The sequence below is a fragment of the Spinacia oleracea genome, chromosome 5, assembly GCF_020520425.1.
Source record: "Spinacia oleracea cultivar Varoflay chromosome 5, BTI_SOV_V1, whole genome shotgun sequence".
In the NCBI taxonomy this organism is placed as follows: domain Eukaryota; kingdom Viridiplantae; phylum Streptophyta; class Magnoliopsida; order Caryophyllales; family Amaranthaceae; genus Spinacia; species Spinacia oleracea.
Window position 1 is genome coordinate 45,573,677 of NC_079491.1, and position 19,353 is coordinate 45,593,029.

General features: G+C 39.0%; 3 protein-coding genes across 3 annotated transcripts; all 3 read right to left on the reverse strand.

The window, feature by feature from the left end:
• Positions 1–1,738: 1,738 nt before the first annotated feature.
• LOC130461489 (uncharacterized) lies at positions 1,739–2,341 on the reverse strand. Its single transcript, XM_056829606.1, has 2 exons — positions 1,896–2,341; positions 1,739–1,808 (listed from the first exon to the last, which is right to left on the reverse strand). Exons 1-2 carry the CDS (start codon positions 2,339–2,341, stop codon positions 1,739–1,741), a joined length of 516 nt encoding a protein of 171 aa, XP_056685584.1.
• Positions 2,342–4,312: 1,971 nt separating this feature from the next.
• LOC110804369 (serine/threonine-protein phosphatase 7 long form homolog) lies at positions 4,313–7,626 on the reverse strand. Its single transcript, XM_056829607.1, has 5 exons — positions 7,423–7,626; positions 6,716–7,308; positions 6,547–6,634; positions 4,996–5,427; positions 4,313–4,904 (listed from the first exon to the last, which is right to left on the reverse strand). The coding sequence occupies exons 1-5, from the start codon at positions 7,624–7,626 to the stop codon at positions 4,755–4,757; spliced, it is 1,467 nt and encodes a 488-aa protein (XP_056685585.1). The 3' UTR covers positions 4,313–4,754.
• Positions 7,627–7,737: 111 nt separating this feature from the next.
• LOC110804368 (uncharacterized) lies at positions 7,738–10,302 on the reverse strand. The gene has a single exon (XM_022009957.2). It carries the CDS (start codon positions 10,300–10,302, stop codon positions 7,738–7,740), a length of 2,565 nt encoding a protein of 854 aa, XP_021865649.2.
• Positions 10,303–19,353: the final 9,051 nt, after the last annotated feature.

A 19,353-nucleotide genomic window follows, 5' to 3' on the forward strand; every position in this document is an offset into this window, starting at 1 on the left:
AATAAGGTCCTCCGCCCTCATAAAGTAGTGAAAAGCTAAAAAGGGAACAACAATTAACTAATCTGAATTATATACTAAATAATCTAGTGTTCCCAATCGAACATGTTTGTATCAATCTTCCATACTAACATGTTATAATCCTCAAAATGCAATAAAGGTTTAATATGTTCATCCAACAGTATCAAACATGCAATTTCAACCTGACTAAGTTCATCAACAACATTAACATAACCAAGTTCATCAACAATTCAACATGGTTTCAACAATTAGCACACATTCCAAGCACACAGGTATGTACGTACCTTGTGTAAACAAATCGATAGGCTACTATAACAATCTCAAGGGTCGCCTACAAAGAATTCTCCACCTAAAAACAACCAATATAGATTCATATCAACTCACACTGAATTTTCAGCAACATTAGGGTGCTTCAAACCCTTCCTAAGCATAATTAGAACATTCCCCAATGTCAATACTTAGCTACTAAACCTTCTAGCATAGTAATTACTACACTATGATCACCAATTATCATAAACTTCAATAAACATGCCCTTTACAAATTTCCAGCAATATAAGGTGATTTAAAACTATTCCAAAATATATCAACATACTTAAAATCATAAAAATAATAACTTTAATAACTTATAATCATTCTACCATTATTTTAAAATATTAAAACCTTAAAAATCCATGCTTTAATAATTAAAAACCCTTATTTAATAAAATTGATAAATCTGAAAATTGATAATTTATTATGCAAATATATAAATCTAAATTCTATATTTAGATAATTAAAACCATAAATTTAAAGCATGGAAACATTAATTACTAAAACAAAATTGAAACATTAAATAGTTTAAGGTTAAAGAAATAACCAAAAGTGGGGAAGAGAGGGAGCTGGCCGGCGGCAACAAGCGGCGGCGGAATACAGGTTGTAGCAGAGTTGGTGGCCGCAGTTAGTGGCGGTGGTTGTGCAATGGTGGCTGTGCGTGCGGAAAAACAAGAAGCAACGAAGAGTGAGGCTCCGCGAGCGAGAGGGAGAGCAAAACGTTGGCTGGTACTGGTTGGTCGGCGGCAGCGACACAATAGGGAAACTGGGCGGCGGCGCTGCGACCGTGGTGGTGGTGGTGTGCGAGAGGGACACGCAAAACAGAACCCATGAATAAGGAGGGAAAATCGAAAGAAAGAAAACGAAAGAGAAGAGGAGGTGGAAGGATTACCGGACGAAGGAGGAAGCCGGGCGTCGGAGGAGAGCAGCGGTGGTCCGGCTTGTGGTGACGGCTGCCGGCGGCTGGGGTGGAGTTTTGAGGGTTCACGTGAAGTTGAAGGAAGGAGGGTTAAGGGTTTTCTAGTTCACGTGAATTTGATGGAGGGAGTGTTTGTAATTTATTTATTTTTCTTGTTTTTGTTTTTTTTTTTTTTTTTACGTACAATAGGAGTAGGGAGGAAGAGTTTTGGGTCTTATAGTTTGGGCTTTTCCAAGTGGGCTTAGAATTAGGATTTCAATCCAAAATCAATTAGGATCGTTTTCTAAATTCAATCGGTTTTCGTAATTCGATTTCTTTTCAACGTAAAATTCTAAAATTACTCTTGATTTCATAAAACGTTAAAAATATTCAAATGTAATAAAACAAATATACGTTAATTATATATTTATTACTAAAATTCATAAATTCTATTTAAATATAAATAATATACGTTAAAATATATTTAATAAAATTTATAAATTTACGGGGGATTACAGAATGCATCTGATAGTAGCTGAAGGAGTAGGAACCTTCTGATTCCAGAGAGCATCATTTCTTGCTCTCCATAGATTATACACAGTAGCATTGACAGCAGTGTGTATTGCTGTCTTTTGGAATTTGCTGCACTAGCTCTTCCATTTAACCCACCTCAGCAGGCCCATATAATGTACTTTGCTAGTAGGAATATCTAGCCATTCCTCAACCCCCTGTAGGCATCTTCTACTGTATTCACAGTCAAAGAAAAAGTGTGGGTGAGTTTCATCTTTTGCCTCACAAAGCAAGCATGTAGTAGTGTTACAGACCCCAATCTTATGTAGCCTTTCTCTTGTTTGCAGTCTCCCTTGGACCATCAGCCAGCAAATCACTCTAGTCTTGGGAATAGAGGCTCTATTCCACACTGCAGATCCCCAAGGGACCTTCTCATGCTGTTGAACCAACTTCTGGTATACCTTCTGGATAGAGTATTTAGGCATTTGAGCCAACTCAGCCACACTAAACAGACCCTTTAGTTTCTCCTTCACATTACAAATCTTTCTCCAGTACCAACCTGATGAGTGACATTTATGTCGCTCATAGGATAGTGATTTAGGCATAATTTGAGTCTTTTAATTCTATTTTTAGTATTTTTAATACTTTATTTTCCTTAATTTCTTATTCCGATTATTTATAACTTAGTTTAGCATTTTTTAGCTATTTTTGTTAGTTTTTATATCTTAATTCCGTAATTTATTTATTTTACTTGTTTTACAATTTATCGTTTAATTATTTTAGTTTTCGTTATTAATTTTCTATTTTTATTTTTATTTCTATTTCTATTATTATTATTTATATTATTATTATTTATATTATTATTAGTTTTTATTCATTTTTTATTTTTCTTTATTTTACTTTTATTTGCTTCTCCACTCGTCTTTTATTTTAATTGTGTAGGTGAACGGTGTGGACTATCGAACACGAGTTTCAAAAGTCGAGTCAAGTCTTAGGTCGGTCAAGAAAAGTCAACGATTTCAAGCTAGAGCAACAAGCTGCCCTGCTGCCACCACACATCTCCCTTATCCTACACCACCCCTTGAACTTATCCTACACCACCTCAACTATTGCCTGACCTCACCTCACTCCCACTCCAACCATTATAACAGCCCCTTCTCGCCTCCTCCGACCAGAAACAACAACTCTAGACAAGCACATCAACATCTACGTGGTTTATACTGTCACTGCACATGTTGTTACTGTCACCGTGCTCCAACATACTGTCATAGCACACAAAACGGCAGCTCTTGCTGCCCAACAGCCACGACAATAATCCACACATCAACTCACCATCCTCGCAACAACAACAGCTACACAACAACAAGACGAGCCCAACAATATGATCACCAACACCAATTCGCGCACCATAATACAACAATTCAGCCCAAAATTGTCGAACAAAACAGAGTAAAATACAGAGCAGTTCGGTTTGGTCGAACCCGAATGGAGTTCGACCGAACTCAATTTACAGAAGCTACTGAATTTGAAGTTCGCCCAAACCACTACGGAGTTCGCCCGAACTAGAAACGGGTTCGTCCGAACCTCCATTAACGTTCGATCGAACATTTGGGCGCTCGATTTTTGTACGGAATTAATGAAGGTCACGTGCCTTCTTGCCTTGGTGATTGTTGGTAGCTCGATTCATCACCGTACACTTTCGAATTGAGGGCTGCGATTACTTGTTGCCGATGACGATGAACGATTGACGGTGATGATGATGCGTTGATGGAGGAGGATAGATGATGGGCGACGATGATGAAGACGGGGATGGACGATGGTGATGATGGATGAAGATGATTGATTATGATGGATGGTGTTGAGAGGGGCGAAAAAAAAGAGAGACGAAGAAGATGAAGGGGGATCTGATTGTTTTGGATTGGGGACCGAACAAGGAAGCAGGAAGGAGGAGATTTTGTTTTTATTATCTTTTTGTTTTACCTTTTATTTCTCTTTATTCTTTTATTTCTCTTCCTTTTTCGAGCGATTTCCGTCAATATTGCACAAAGATAAATTAATTCCCAAAACACGTTACTTTTCTTGTTTATTCCCACCATACCGTCCACGTCAGCAAAGGAGAGAGAAAACTAATTTTTTTTTCCGGTTCAACACTAAACCGCTATCTGAGATAGCGGTTTGGTTTAGAACTAAACCGCTATCTCAGAATGCGGTTTATACTACTTAACCGCATTCTGAGATAGCGGTTTAGTTCAAAACCAAACCGCTATCTCAGATAGCGGTTCATAATGCCCCCTGCATCCAAGTTTGCAGTTTCCAGTGTTCAGCCAGAAAATGGGCTGAGATCTTCTGCCAAATAGTCCAACTCCAACAACCTGTAAACAAATCCAAGATCTCCAACAACGTCTATAATCCAACTCCAACGTCTATAATCCAACTCCAACAACCTCCACAAATCATACCAACCAACCAAACCATAACACTTATGCAACAAAATAGAAGAGTGCAAACAAAAAATTTCCAAAAGTTCAATCGTTCCAATAATGACACATGAGTTTCTAAAAGTTTTAAAAGTTCCAATACTAGCAAAAAGAACAAAAGATTACACAAAATTTCTAATGTAGCTCAAATCTAAGTTCTACGTTGTTTCTTTGAATGCTCGGACGATGAAAATGAGGACTCATCCTCCTCGGCAATTGGCTCGGGACGTTGACTAGGAGAGCAACCCTTTTGTCGCCGGTAAGTGAGAAGCTGCAAAGGAGGAGATGAAATAACTTGTGATGCTGGCGGAGATGCAGGAGGAGTAAGAGGTGGAGGGCGTGGAGAAGGTGGTGGTGGAGGGCGTGGAGAAGGTGGTGGTGGAGGGCGTGGAGAAGTAAGTGCTGGAGGGCGTAGAGGAGGAGTAAGTGGTGGAGGGCGTGCACGTGGTGGTCGAAAACCACGCCCTCGAGAAACATGTGAGGTGGAGGTGTCGGGTGTACACTGAGACGAGGCTAAATCATATTGTTGGAGGATATGTTCTTACCCCACTCTTGATAAGGTCTCAATGCAAGAGGAACTCAAATTGCGTAACGTATCAAGAGTGAGAGGAAGGGCCAAACTGGGAGGTAACTCTAACGCAGAATCCACAGCTCGAGTGCATCTTGAGGCAAGATCAGCCAATGCATGTGACTACAAAAAAGAATGTGAAACAATAATTAGAATTCAACATTAGTTATGAATATAAACATTATACATGAAAATGGAACAAGGATTAATTTACCAAAAAAATATCAGAGGAAGACGGCTGATAATGAGTGGTGGGGGGTGATCGTGTAACAGGAGTAATGAGGAGTCTCGTGATGCTACAATACCAATCCATATACTCCTTCATCCTCTCACGATGACCGGCAAAAGGAGTGCCTTGAACAATCCGACTCTCACGATCACGCCACTCCTCCACATATTTGCGATGCATCTCTTCAAACTTCTTGTTTTTATGCCGTCGATCCACATTATGAAGATCAACACTCGTGTCACACGCAACGGGAACTGACTGTTCCAATCCAAACTGACGCATCACTCGATTTGGGTAGTGGTACTCAACAATGTCAAAGCAAATCAACGGTACAACTGAGCGCCATATATCTCTATCACATCTACAAATCTCGGGTAGTAAACCAAGTACCGTCTCTGAATATGGCTGCCAAGTCATCTACAATAAGTAAAAAGTGAGTATTTAGGCAATTTTAGGTGAAATTAAGCAATTTTAGGCTATTTTGGACAATTCTAGGTGAATTTAAGCCTTTTTAAACTACATTATGTGATTTTAAGCTATTATAGACTATGTTAGGTGAACTTAAGCGTGTTTAGGTGTATTTAGACTATATTTGGTGAATTTAGGCTAATTAAGGTGAATTGAAGCTATTTAAGGCGATTTTAGGCCATTTTAGGCAATCTTTGGTGAATTTAAGCTATTATATGCCATTTTAGGTGAATTTAAGCTAATTTAGCCTATTTTAGGTGAATCCAAGCTATTCTAGACTATGTTAGGTGAATTTAAGCTAGTTTAGGCATTTTTAGGCTATGTTTGGTGGATTTAGGCTAATTAAGGTGAATTGAAGCTATTTTATGCGATTTTAGCCTTTTTAGGCAATTTTTGGTGAATTAAGGGAATTTTTAGACAATTTTTGGTGAATGTAGGCTATTTACGACAAAAATAGCACAAATTTACCTAAATTAACCTAAATTAACCTAAATTAACATAACTTTATCTAAGTAGAATCGAGGGAGCTCAAATTGACATTCGTTGACTTAATTGACCTAAGTTGACCTAACTAGTTGAAGTAATCACAATTTAGACCAAAGTTGATCAATGCTGACTTAAATTGACCGAAGTTGACCTAACTAGTTGAATTTAGGCAATTTTAGTTGAATTTAGGTCAATTTATGCTATTTTAGTTGAATTTAGGTCATTTTATGCTTTTTTAGTTGAATTAATCACAATTTAGACCAAAGTTTACCAAAGTTGACTTAAATTGACCAAAGTTGACCTAGCTAATTGAATTTAGGCAATTTTAGTTGAATGTAGGTCAATTTATGCTATTTTAGTTGAATTTAGGTCATTTTATGCTTTTAACTTGAATTAATCACAATTTAGACCAAAGTTGACTTAAATTGACAATTTAGACCAAAGTTGACTTAAATTGACAATTTAGACCAAAGTTGACCTAGTTGACTTTAATGCACCTACATTGACAAAAATTGACCAAAGTTGACCTAACTTGAAACAAAAGAAGCATTTGAGTAATTAGTAAGGTGAGATATTAAATACCTGTGTCTCCTTTTGATGGTCAAGTGCATCCCTAAAGAAAGAGAGTCCACTAGCTGTATGGCCACATGAAAAGTGAACCCTAAGCCAACTAACAAAACAAGTAAAGTAAAGTGTTAACAAATTACTTGATTTATCGAAGTAGTAATGAGTAGTTAAACAAATTAGTTACCTGCATGCTAAGGGGTCCACTCCACGCTGATGCTGAGTACCAAGAATAGATGGATCGTCGACCTCAATAGGATGCTCTGGGTCAGGAGGTGGAGCATCGCGAACTCTCGAAATCCTCGGACGACCAATATGAATATGCTCCCATGACCATAACTGCAGAAGTATAAGTGGACCACCAATGTCACGGGATCGTCTACGAGCGGCTCGACACATCTGTCGATACAAATAAGCAAGGGTCGCACTCCCCCAGCTGTATGTCCCAGCTCTACGCAAGTCGCGAATCAATGGCAAGTAGACGAGCTGCACGACATCACCGCTCTTATCAGCAAACAAAATGGACCCCATAAGTGCAAGAATATATGCTCGGCTAAACCTCTCATAAACAATATCAGCAGCGTCATCAGGGGGGCCCTGACTGAAGTGTCGCCTCAACCAAGTCATCCTCAATGATGAACCCTGGAGAACAGGTTTTCCATCATCACTAGGCTCTGGTCGTATCCCTAACAACTCCTCGACTAAAGCTGACCACACCCCAGTACCATCCCCTGTGACAGGAGCCCCATGAACTCTGAGCCCCAACAAAACAGCGACATCCTACAGAGTAATAGTAGCCTCACCAACAGCCAAATGAAAAGTGTGCGTCTCCTGTCTCCATCTCTCAATCAATGCTGTGATCAAAGACCTATCTAAGGCTAATCCACCACCAACCAATCTATGTACACCATAGAACCCTGCTAATCTAACAAACTCCAAGACTCGATCATGTATCACCCACTCTCCTAAACCAAGCACGTGCTCCCGACACGTCAAAAGCCTGTCCATACCCCCTCCCCAAACATCCTCACTCCTATGCTCCGCCTGCAACGTCAAAACCGAAGTATCACGTGGGCCGGGATGGATCGTCGGCTCCATGAGACCTGAAAAAGAAGTTTATTAGAAATCGTAAAATCACACGTCAAAAGAAATATATGCACAAAAATTAAACTTAGAATCACACATCAAGAGAAACATAAACTGAGTTTATTACCCCGATGATCCAACACCACCCCTAGATGCACAAGTTTTCTTATTATGCCCTTGACGTCGACAAATGCTACATGATTTTACATTGACACTGCGTCGAGCACTCGAATCCATCTCATTAGGGTATCGAGACGACTTTGGGCGTCCCACACCACGCCGTTTACTAGCATCAGCAACTATTCTCACCCCAGTATAATGAGGCCAATAGGGAACATCAGGAAGTGGATGAAAGCTCTTCAAGTATGTTTGCCTATACTCGACAGTGGTAAAGAAAGGATCAACGAAAGCAGCATAAGATAAGCTGCGAGAACGACAAACCGCAAGCACATGGGAGCATGGCAACTTGTAGATTTTTAATTTCTCACAAGTGCAAGTTTTGGCTACAAGGTTAACAGTGTGTACGTTACCACCTTTACCTGAAGACCTGCCTCCTCGTCCAGTTGTAACCTCAAATAGCCCCATCTCATGATCAAAGGCTTGGACCTCGTGAGCACCAGATTTTGCCATGTTCATTTCAATTGTTGTTGTGGCCTTCTCAACGAAATCGTGGCCTTCTTCAATTCTCCTTTTACCCCAACCTCGTCTTGTAACAAAGTAGGAGTTCACTCGGTAAAACGTCATCCGAACAAGGGCGGTTATCGGCAAACAACGAGCACCTTTCATCACCCCATTAAAAGCTTCGGACATGTTTGTGGTTTTCACGCCATATCTAAAACCACCATCATGGTGGATCGACCACCGATGAGAAGAAATATCCATCAAGTACTTATGAGCTTCAACATTCAATTCACCAATTCTTCCCAAGTAGTAATCAAACTTCTTTCTTTGACGAGCATCTGCGGCTTTTCCGAAAAGGTTCTTCACATAAGCATTCTTGAACTGAGTGTTGACATTAGAGGCAAGGTGACGAGTACAAAATCGATGGTGGGCACGCGGCTCCTCCCACCCACTATTGACCTCATTCATTGTTTGCAAAATCCCTGCATGTCTATAAAAAATGACACATAAACCTTCCCTCTGAGTAACTAAATGCCGAATGCATTTCATGAACCATTTCCAACTCTCACCATTTTCACTTTCAACAATAGCAAAAGCAAGAGGGAACAATTGAGAATTCGCATCTGTACCCATGGCAATGAGTAACGTGCCCTTGTACTTACCATACAAATGAGTTCCATCTATGGTGATTAGGGGTCGACAGTGCTTAAAACCATCGATGGAAGGCTTGAATTCCCAAAACACTCTCAAAAAAATGTGAACAGAAGGATCTTCATTAGAAGCCAAGGTACACGATTCCACGACGGTTCCTGGATTAGATTCTTTCAATGCTTGCATGTACCTAGGCAACTCTTCGTAAGATTGCTCCCAATCACCAAAAATGCTTGCAATAGCCGTTTGTTTCGCTGACCAAGCTCTCTTGTAAGTGATGGTATACTTAAACTTGACTTTCACCGTTTGCACAATAACACGGATTTTCAAAGAAGGATCGGCACGAATAAGATCTTTTATCTCATTGCATACAAAATCAGAGGAGAGAAGAGGATGATCGATTGAGTTTATGTCACCCAAACAATTACTTGCATGGGGGCCATTATACCTCACAATTCTGAATGAAGCAAGACAAGGATCCTTGATTACACGTAACCTCCATGAGCATTTGCATGAACTCTTTCTTTTACACTCAACTACGTATTTTGTGGGCTCACTCTCCAACACCTTAAATGAATGATTTTTAGCTATGGAATAACCTTTGACTATGTCTTTCAATTGCGCCAAAGAATCAAACTCTTGCCCAATAGCAAATTCACCATCGAAAGAGTGGTTGTTGGACCAAGTCCTCCAAGAATCAAGCAAAATCGGATCCAACTCTGCAACATTGTTGAAAATTTGAGATGGAGCGCTTTCTCTTATAGCTTTGTCATTAGCATCTTGTGTATCTTCATCTTCATCAACATCACTATCCACCCCAACCGCTTCATCTCCAAAAAAATCAACACATATTTGATCTAGAGAATCGAAAAGTATCATAGATGGATCACCATTTGTAGCTTCTACATGTGGTGTTTGAGTTGGAGAAGTGAGCTCTGAAATGTGTTCACTAGCATATTGTTCATCCGTAAGCATTCTTGTGAATGAACCCGTTAACCCACTTTGATTTGTCAAGGGCAAGTAGGGAAATGGACTCGCCCATGAATCCATTTCATGAAAGGATTCCAAGTGGGATTGAGTTTCGGGTTGCTTTGGAAGTTGCTCGATGAACAATTGCATTGTGGTTGATTGTGTTTGAGACATAGCAATCAACATTGCTTTTAAAGAATTGTCATCATCCAACGGAATGGCTTCATATGAACCGGACATCATTGGATACCTCATTAGTAGCTTCAACTCCACATATCTCGAGTCACATCTCATAAGATCATAAACCTTACTCAAAACCTCATCATAACTCATTTGACAATTGACAAACCCAAATTTTCGCTCTCCTCCTTTATATGTAACATCACCGCTACTTTGCGAAATTTCCCCTCCCCAATGACAATAAATAGGATAGTCTGGCAACTCCATATTCTAAACAAAAAATAATATGATTAATAATATGAATCCCTAATTTGGGTCATCATAATCTGATTTCAATTCAAATGAACTTGAGAAATTGAAGACTAAAATTCCAAATTGAAAAACTCAAGAGCTTAAAACGAATCAAAGATAGGACTTTTAAGAGTACTTTTAAGCGATAAACAATTCAAAAACATAAAAACCACAGGATAATCATTTTAACATAATATGATTCATAACATCGCTATCTCAGTTAGCGGTTAGAAATACATTAACAATAAAAAAAATTACAATTCTTGGTAATCATGATCATAAACCCATCAAACAAACCTAAGCATGATATTCCTAATAACATCATCAAACAAACCTAAACATAGCAACAAATATTACTGAATTAATAATTAAATTCGAATATATTAATTCAAAAAAAAAATATTAGGGTTTACCTGATGTAGAACCACCGACGGCCGGTGGTGGGTGAGAAAGAAGCTCGACGGCGTTGGTGGCTGATGAGGAACCTCGACGTCCGGTGGTGTTGAGGAAGAGGTCTGACGGTCGACCTAGGGCTTAGGAGCAATCCTCGAAACGGAGGAGCGACGGAGAACGGTGAGAAAGATGATCACGAAGGGTGAGAATTCGTTGTGGGTGAGGAGGCTCGACGGCCTGAGGGAGGGCGAAGACGAAGGTCACCACCGGCGACCCGGGCGGTGGAGAGAGATCAATGAGCGGGACGACGGAGAGAGAAACAGAGAGCGGGGTTTTTTTTTATTTTGATTTTTTGAATTTGCTTACTGGGAGGTATGGGAGAGCAAGGGGTAAACCGCTATCTCAGATAGTGGTTCATTAAACATTAACCGCTATCTCAGATAGCGGTTAAACCCCATGAACCGCTATCTGAGATAGCGGTTTTGCTCTGCTTATTTAAAAAAAAAAAGGCTGGTTCACTGTGCTGACGTGGACGGTATGGTGGGAATTAACAAGAAAAGTAACGTATTTTGGGAATTAACTTATCTTTGTGCAATATTCACTGTGCTCTCCTTTTTCAATTTTTTTTTCTTTTTTTCTTTTAATTCTCTTACCTCTTTTTCTTTCTTTCTTTTCAGATTTGGTTTCATTCTTATTTTTATTTATTTATTTATTTTTCTTTCTCTTTTATTTTGTTTTTAGGTTAAGAGTATAAATAGTCATTTTTAGAAACCAACTTCATTCTAATGTAAATATTTAGTTCTTCTTTTTTTTCTTAGGGTTTAGGGTTTAGCTTTTAGAGAGAGAAAAGTGAGAAATTATCAATGAAATTGGGAGTTTTGATAATCAAGCATGACAAATTGTTGGAGATGTCCACCATTAATCAATGAGAAATTTCTTACTCTCTCTCCTCATTTAATTCTCTATTTATTGTTTTATTTATCGTTTTATTTAGTTTAATTGTTTTGTTTAGTTAAATGATTCATGTTTAGATTAGTTGTTATTAATGTTTAGAATCATGTTTTTAGTTGTTAATTTCTATAAATTTTGTGTTTTTATGTTTATGGAGTAGTTTATTGGTTAGGGTTTGGGTGAAAACTCAACCATGAATGATTTGGGATTTGAGTTCAAAATTAGAGATTTTGCATGATTAAATTATTCCATGTTTGAATGCACTCAAGCTTTGTTGCATATGAATTGATCACTTGTGTGTAGCATTGTAACTTGAGGTAGTTGACCTTGGAAAATCAAGGGATTGTGACTTTGTGTTGACTATTTGTTGGTTGATGTTTAATTTACCTAAGAGTGATAGAGTGTAGGATGGGAGTCCGCATGTTTATCGTTCTAAGAAAGGATTCGCCTCGGGAGATGATTGGAGTCCATAATTGAACCAACATTTCATTCATGTAGTGTTTATGCATTATCGTCCCTAGTTTCGGTCCTCTTATGCTTGTATCATGATCGGTTGTCGTTTGATCCCCATTCCCTAACCTCGTTTGTCTTTGGTAGTTAGTTTTGTTGCTTTAGTTTTAGTTGGTTAGTTGACTTTCCAACTCGTTTCGACCTAGCTTGTTGTTCGATTAGCATAATCTAGTGCACCTTAGTCCTTGTGGATTTCGACCCTTACTTACCGCTTTACTTGTGTTTAGTGGTTAGTTTAGGTAATTTGTTTGATTAGGAGAGACTAGTAACGACCTAGTTTTCCCCTAGATCACAACCACTATCAGCTTTTGGCTGATAATCCCACCAACCAGCAGTCTTAATGTAGATTGCATTGACCCATCTAACCCACATTGTGTCCTGTTTTCTAGCTATAGCCCAAACATATTTCCCTAAAGCTGCAATATTCCATGCCTGAACTTGCCTTATTCCTAATCCCCCTTCCTTTTTAGGTCTGCAAACTCTATCCCAGGCAACATAACCTGGTTTAGAACAGAAGTAAGTGCCTTGCCATAAAAAGGCTCTATAGATAGCTTCAACATTTTTAAGCACATGTTTAGGAAGGATAAACACTTGAGCCCAGTAAGAGTGGATTCTTAAGAGGACTGAATTGATAAGAGTTATCCTTCCTGCAAAAGACAAGTTCCTAGAACTCCAAGTCTTGATTCTTGCCATCATTTTATCAACTAATCCTTCACAATCAGCATTAGTAATTCTTTTAAAGTAGATAGGAACCCCTAAATACCTAAAGGGAAAGGAACCCAAGGCAAACCCAGAAAAGTCCACTACCTGCTGAACTACCTCTGGTTTCATACCAGCACAATACACAACTGACTTTTGAATGTTAGCCTTTAGACCAGAAGTGTCAGAAAAAAGTTTGAAACCTTGGAGAAGCAGCTGAATAGAGTGAAACTCACCTTTGCAGCATAAGATGAGATCATTTGCAAAGCAGAGGTGAGTCAACTTTGTAGACCTACACCTTGGATGAAATTTAAAGCAACTATCCTCACCCACCTTGTATAGAGTTCTAGACAGATATTCCATACATACTACAAACAATAAAGGAGACAAGGGATCCCCTTGTCTTAACCCCCTGCTAGAAGCAAAATATCCTTGAGCTGAACCATTTAGCATGATTGAGAATTTGGGAGTTGTAACACATGCCATGATCCAATTAACAAACTGAGCTGGAAACCCCAAGGCAAGCAGCATCTCTTCCAAGAAATCCCACTTAATTGTGTCATAAGCTTTCTGCATATCTAATTTGATCAAGCAACCAGGTGATGCATTCTTCCTTCCATATTGTCTGACAATTTCTTGACACATCATTATGTTATGCATGATAAATCTACCATGCACAAAGGCCCCTTGATTCTCAGCTATCAACATAGGTAGTACACATTTCATTCTCTCACAAAGGATTTTTGTGATGCATTTATAAATTACATTGCAACAGGATATGGGCCTGAATTCAGTAACATTTTTTGGACATTTTGTCTTGGGAATCAGAGTGATAGTAGTGGAATTAATCTCTTTTAGGAGTTTTCCAGTGTGGAAAAAGTCCAGAACAGCCTTTGTTACATCCTCCCCAACTATGTTCCAGTTTTCTCTGAAAAAATGACTCCCAAACCCATCTGGGCCAGGGGCTTTGTCACCATTAATAGAGAACATAGCATACTTGACTTCCTCACTAGTGACAGGGGCTAATAATTGGTCTTTCTGCAGCTGTTCAAGTGTTGGACCAGCATGCACAATATCAATCATAACATGACTTCTAGTAGAAGCTTTAGTGCCCAAGAGATTCTGGTAATACTCCAGAAAAGCAGCAGACACAGATGTTGGATCACACACCCACTTACCATGCATATCATGGATAGCATGCAGTGTGTTGTGAATAATCCGAGCTCTAATGCTTTTATGGAAGAGAGAGCTGTTCTCATCTCCATCCTTTGCCCAGGCTTCTTTTGCTTTCTGTTTCAGGAAAGAAATATAAGCAGCATGCATCAATTTATACCTCTTAGCAGCTTCAACTTCTCTATCAGCAAGCGCACTATCACCAGGTGCTAGGTGAAGATTCTTCTGACACAAATCCAAAACTTGCTTAGCTTTTATGTCAGCAGCATGGATATCATCGAAGCCTGTTCTATTCAGCTCTTTAACAACCCCTTTCATTCTTTTTAGCTTCTGAACCACCTGATACATCAGGGTACCAACCACACCCTTTGACCAATTCACCTTGACCAAATCAGTATAGCCTTCAGCATACTTCCACATGGAAAAGTACCTAAAAGGCTTCTTTGCAATGTTATCACAGGGGTACACAGCAAGCACAATAGGACAATGATCATATTCTCCTTCAGACAAAAAACCAGCTTCAGCATTAGGATAATTCTGAAACCACAAGTCATTGGCCAGAACCCTATCAATTTTAGAAAACACCCTAGCCTCCCCTACTTGTTTATTACTCCAAGTGTAGAAGTGTCCAGCAGCTTTAACATCTTCTAGACCACATATATCTACACGATTCCTAAAGGCAACCATTGATTGATGCCTCACAGGAGCTCCCACCCTTTCATCTATATTTAAGACACAATTAAAATCACCCAGAACTATCCAAGGCTTGTGTACTCCAATACCCAAGCCACACAGATCCCTCCATAGATCCTCTCTTTCCTTGCTCTAATTAAAAGCATAGACAAAGGTACATCAAAAATCCACACTCCCACTTTTTGGACAAACCAAACAATGAATCAATTGACTGGTAACTTTCAAAACACTAAGAGTGAAAGCATTTGGATTCCATGCTAACACAATTCTCCCTCCCTTACAGCTGCTACTGTTGGTAGTGAAACACCAACCATTGAACATATTAACATATAAGGCCCCCATTTTTGTATGAGGCACCTTTGTCTCAAGGAGACCAACTAACCCAGCTCCATGAGAGTGAATAAAAGCCTTCACCTCATTTTGCTTCCTCTGGGTGTTGATCCCCCTCACATTCCAACTAACAATCCTATCCATTGTGACCAGGAGAGTCCCCCCTCCCAGAAACAATGTTCTGCAACATCTCCTCACCTCCTACATCATCACCCCCAAGTTGATCCTCACCCCCATCATCCTCCACTGTGGTATCATTCACTGTGGCATCATCAGTGTCTAGCACCTGGAAATGGTTCACAATGGGAATAATTGGAGGTCTTTGCTCTCTCCTCCTACTAGACTGCAACACAGTTTGGAACCCACCATTCTCAGGCACCAAAATAGTTCTGATAATTGGTGCAACAACAGGTGCAGCCTCTTGTCTAGGAACCCACATCTTTCTACTACCACCCTTCCTGCATTTTCTGGCATCATGCCCCATAGTCTTACAGACAGTACACACCAGTGGTTTCCACTCATACTCCACATCAATCTCCACCATCACCCCCTTCTCATTTACAAACTTGAGCACCTCAGGGAATTCTTGATCTACAAGCACCTCCACCTGCACCCTAGCAAACTGCAATTTATCTCTCTTTGCAGTTGCATTATCTACCCTTTTCAGTACCCCAAGCTTCCCTACTATCTTGCTCAAACTTCTCTCCCCCCAATACATGAATCCCAACGTGTGCAGTTTCACCCAGATTGGGATAGATCTCAAATCCTCCTTTGTGAAATCCATGTCCTGAGTCCAAGGCTTCAGTACAACTGGTTTACTATCAAAAAAGGGTCGAGTCAGTTTTAGCACAGCATCTCTCTTCTCCATTGTAGTAAATCTCACCAAGTATACCCCCTTTTCCCCCAATACCACCTTGTCCACCCCCATATTCCTCCAAATTCTTCGAATGAACCCTTCCATGACATGAATAGGGAGATTAGCACCCACCACATAGCACATTACAGAAGAGTTCCAATAATCAATTTCCTCCTGAATGTCCTCTAAATCAATAGTCACACAATCCCCTGTTTCCAGATTATGCAAAGGTATGGATTGATTCAAAATGTTCTCAGTATTATGTGGTATTGCTTCAGTATTAACAGTATTATGTGTAGCTATGTCAAAATCAGTGTTCAAGTTACTCCTTATATCCCCAAATTTAATCGGAGAAACAGGGTTACCTTCAATGTCATCCACCCACGCAATCGGCCTCAAGTTCGAGTGAATGTGTGATAGCCACTCTGAGAAATCCCTTCGTGCTGATGACTGGTGTTGCAGAGCCAAAAGCGACGCCGCCGGAGATAAAATATCCCCAAAACCGCCATCTCCAACATTCTGGGTATTAACAATTAGTGGCGCCAACACCTCCCTTTCCTGTTCAAGGTCCTCCAAGATTCTCGCAGATGATCCAGTAGCTTGTGCGTCACTTCCATTCTTATCGAGGTTCGAATTTGTTGCCTTCATCCGAGCTCTAGCTTTCCTTGCCATGGCGTCACTGCTAAGCAGGAGAGAAAAACTAGAGAGAGAAACGCGCGCCCTACCAACTTCTTTTGCTGCCCCCTCCACGAAATATTTATTTTTGAATTTCAGAATTATAGGTTTGCATAATTGAATTATTAATTTTCAGATTGTGTAATTGAATTGAAATAATGATTTTAAGTATTTAAAACATGAATGCTAAGATTTTAATAGTTTTGAAATCATGGTAGATGATTATAAATTATTAAAGTTATTGTTTTTATGATTTCAAACATGTTAATTACGTTGTGGGAGCAGTCTGAAATTAGTTATATTGCTGAGAATTTAAAGTACGATGTCTGCAAAGAGTTTTCAACGAATTTCAATCACTAATTCGATAATTATGATGCTAGGAAATCAATTATTCAAGTTTCGATATTGGGAAAGGTTCTAGGTATGTTTAGGATGTATTTAGAATGTTTTATTATGGTTGTGAATGATTAGAAATTGATTGGGAATATTTGTTGGTTGTTTTAGGCGGAGAATTCTCTTTAGGCGACTTTTGAAAGTGTTAAAGTGGCCTATTAGTTTGTTTACACAAGGTACGTACATACCTGTGTGCTTGGAATGTGTGTTATTTGTTGAAACCATGTTGAAACTGTGGATGAACTTGGTTATGTTGAAATTGCATGTTTAATATTGTTGGATGGACATATTGAACCTATATTTCGTTATGAGAATTATAACATGTTAGTATGGATGATTGATGCAAACATGTTGGTTGGGAACACTAGATTATTTTGTATACATTGATTCAGGTCGATTGATCGTTGTTCCCTTTTATCTTTTCACTACTTTATGAGGGCCGAGGACCTTGTTTAGTAAGTTGAAACCTTATACCCATATAGATGGGTTGATCAGTATTAATGGAAAGGTTGGAATTAATTGGAATAGGTTCTTGATTGATAACTTTGTGATCGCTTACCTAATTCCAAGATAAAAACAGTTGTGAATACTTGTTGAGTTTATGATTTATGTGATTATCGAGTCATAACAGAGTTTTAATATGTAAATCAATTAAAGTGAAACTGAATAGCAATAGCTTTAGACTGTGCACGTCTGAAGTGACGGACAAACAGGAGTTGGGGTTCATGGTGGTAGCCCATGGCCTTTTCTCGGACCGGATTGATCACCGTGTTCTATTTTATTCAAAAGTCCCTCGATATCGCAGGTCATTGGGGTTTACGGAGTCGCGCCCGTACCTCGTCTTCCTTAGTGAAGAAGTATCTAGCTGGAAAACTCGGTCCATTGACTATCTCAATTAAAATAATATTGTTATTGTTATAAAAGACTAGTCCAGTCTAGCCTAGTCTAGTCAAGTGTGGTCATCAAATTAACATGTTTGGTCTGCCCTTATTTATGTTCATTAGTATCATGTTAGGATTGTTCGCTTAATAGTATCATGTTAGGATTATTATTGTTTTAGTATGTAATACTCAGCTTTGCTGATTATGTGCTTTGTTTGTGTGTGTTGATCATGGCTATGCCTTATTGATCCTGTGATGACCCATCTTTGGTGAGCAGTCTCTAAGGATCAATAAGCGTTGCCCACCTACAGGTTTGAAGATGATGCATCATTTGGATCAGGATTAGAGAGCTTGTATTTAGTTTTGTGTTGCTAAGTGACTTGGTTTGTTAATTTGGACTTTAAATTTGTCGTACTGTTTATATTTACTTATTTTCGTTGGTTGGTTTTTGGGATTAAACCTGTAATCGATTATTTATAAACCTAAAGTTAGTTTTGTGTTTTCCGCTGCAAAATTCTGAATAAGCCGTTACGTTTTCACACGGGCGATAATGCCTTGATAATTCTCTATGTTTTATATTAAAAGAGTACTTTAGAAAAGGGAGAATTGTCGGGGTGTTACATAGGTATAAAACAAAGAGCGCACATGGCACCTATTGGATTAAGTTTAGTAGAGGAAAAGATTATATCAATATATTTGAGGTTCAGATGAAAAGATCTAGAGTATCTATAGACTATGGAGTTAAGTATTCTTTTGGGACTATACTTGAAATGTAGTTTCGTACTATATTGTTTACATGAGCATTTATTATTCTATATTGGTATGTTTTTGTCAAGGGTGATTACTCAACTTTTTGCTGACGTGTGTGTTTATTTGCTATGTGTGTTTGCGGCCATGTCTTTTTCTTATGGTGGCCCTGCGACGATCCTTTTGGAATTTGTCCTCTATGGTGAGCAGTCAAGATGACTGGAGCAGATTGATCGTGAATGATTGCAGTTAGAAGTAAAGGAGCTCAAGTGTTACCGTTTAGTCTTTTATAACAGTTGTACAGTTGTAAATAGATCACCTAGTAGTTGAGTTGTAATGGTTTGAGTTTTGTAAGCCTTAGCACTTGACATTGTGGTCAAGTGTGGCGGTGATACCTCCGATTTAGGTGTAAGCTTCCGCAATTTTTATAAAGTCTATAGTATTTCTTATTTATTTATAGTTAGTAAATCGGGGGTGTTACATGCTATTTAGATAGTAATTTTAGGTTTATCTTTGAATAGGTGATACAACTTTAGCCTATCAGTATCCTCTATCATTTGAGGTCCTAACACCACTGTCTCACTAATGTCTCTCCAACATAGTAGACTTCTAGATTTTTTTCCATATAAAGCCTCAAATGATGCCATTCCTATACTGACACGGTAGTTATTGTTGTACGAAAACTCAATTAAATTCAGGATATCTTCCCAACCTCCTTGAAAATAA

Excerpts from the sequence above, each read along its gene's own strand:
- LOC130461489 (XM_056829606.1), bottom strand. The coding sequence starts at position 2,341 with ATGCCTAAATCACTATCCTATGAGCGACATAAATGTCACTCATCAGGT. Across the intron at positions 1,809-1,895 it reads CATTATATGGGCCTGCTGAG|AGCAAGAAATGATGCTCTCT; the intron begins GTGGGTTAAATG and ends TAATCTATGGAG.
- LOC110804368 (XM_022009957.2), bottom strand. The coding sequence starts at position 10,302 with ATGGAGTTGCCAGACTATCCTATTTATTGTCATTGGGGAGGGGAAATT.
- LOC110804369 (XM_056829607.1), bottom strand. The coding sequence starts at position 7,626 with ATGGAGCCGACGATCCATCCCGGCCCACGTGATACTTCGGTTTTGACG. Across the intron at positions 6,635-6,715 it reads GTGGACCCCTTAGCATGCAG|TTGGCTTAGGGTTCACTTTT; the intron begins GTAACTAATTTG and ends TTGTTTTGTTAG. Across the intron at positions 4,905-4,995 it reads CTTCCTCTGATATTTTTTTG|TCACATGCATTGGCTGATCT; the intron begins GTAAATTAATCC and ends TCTTTTTTGTAG.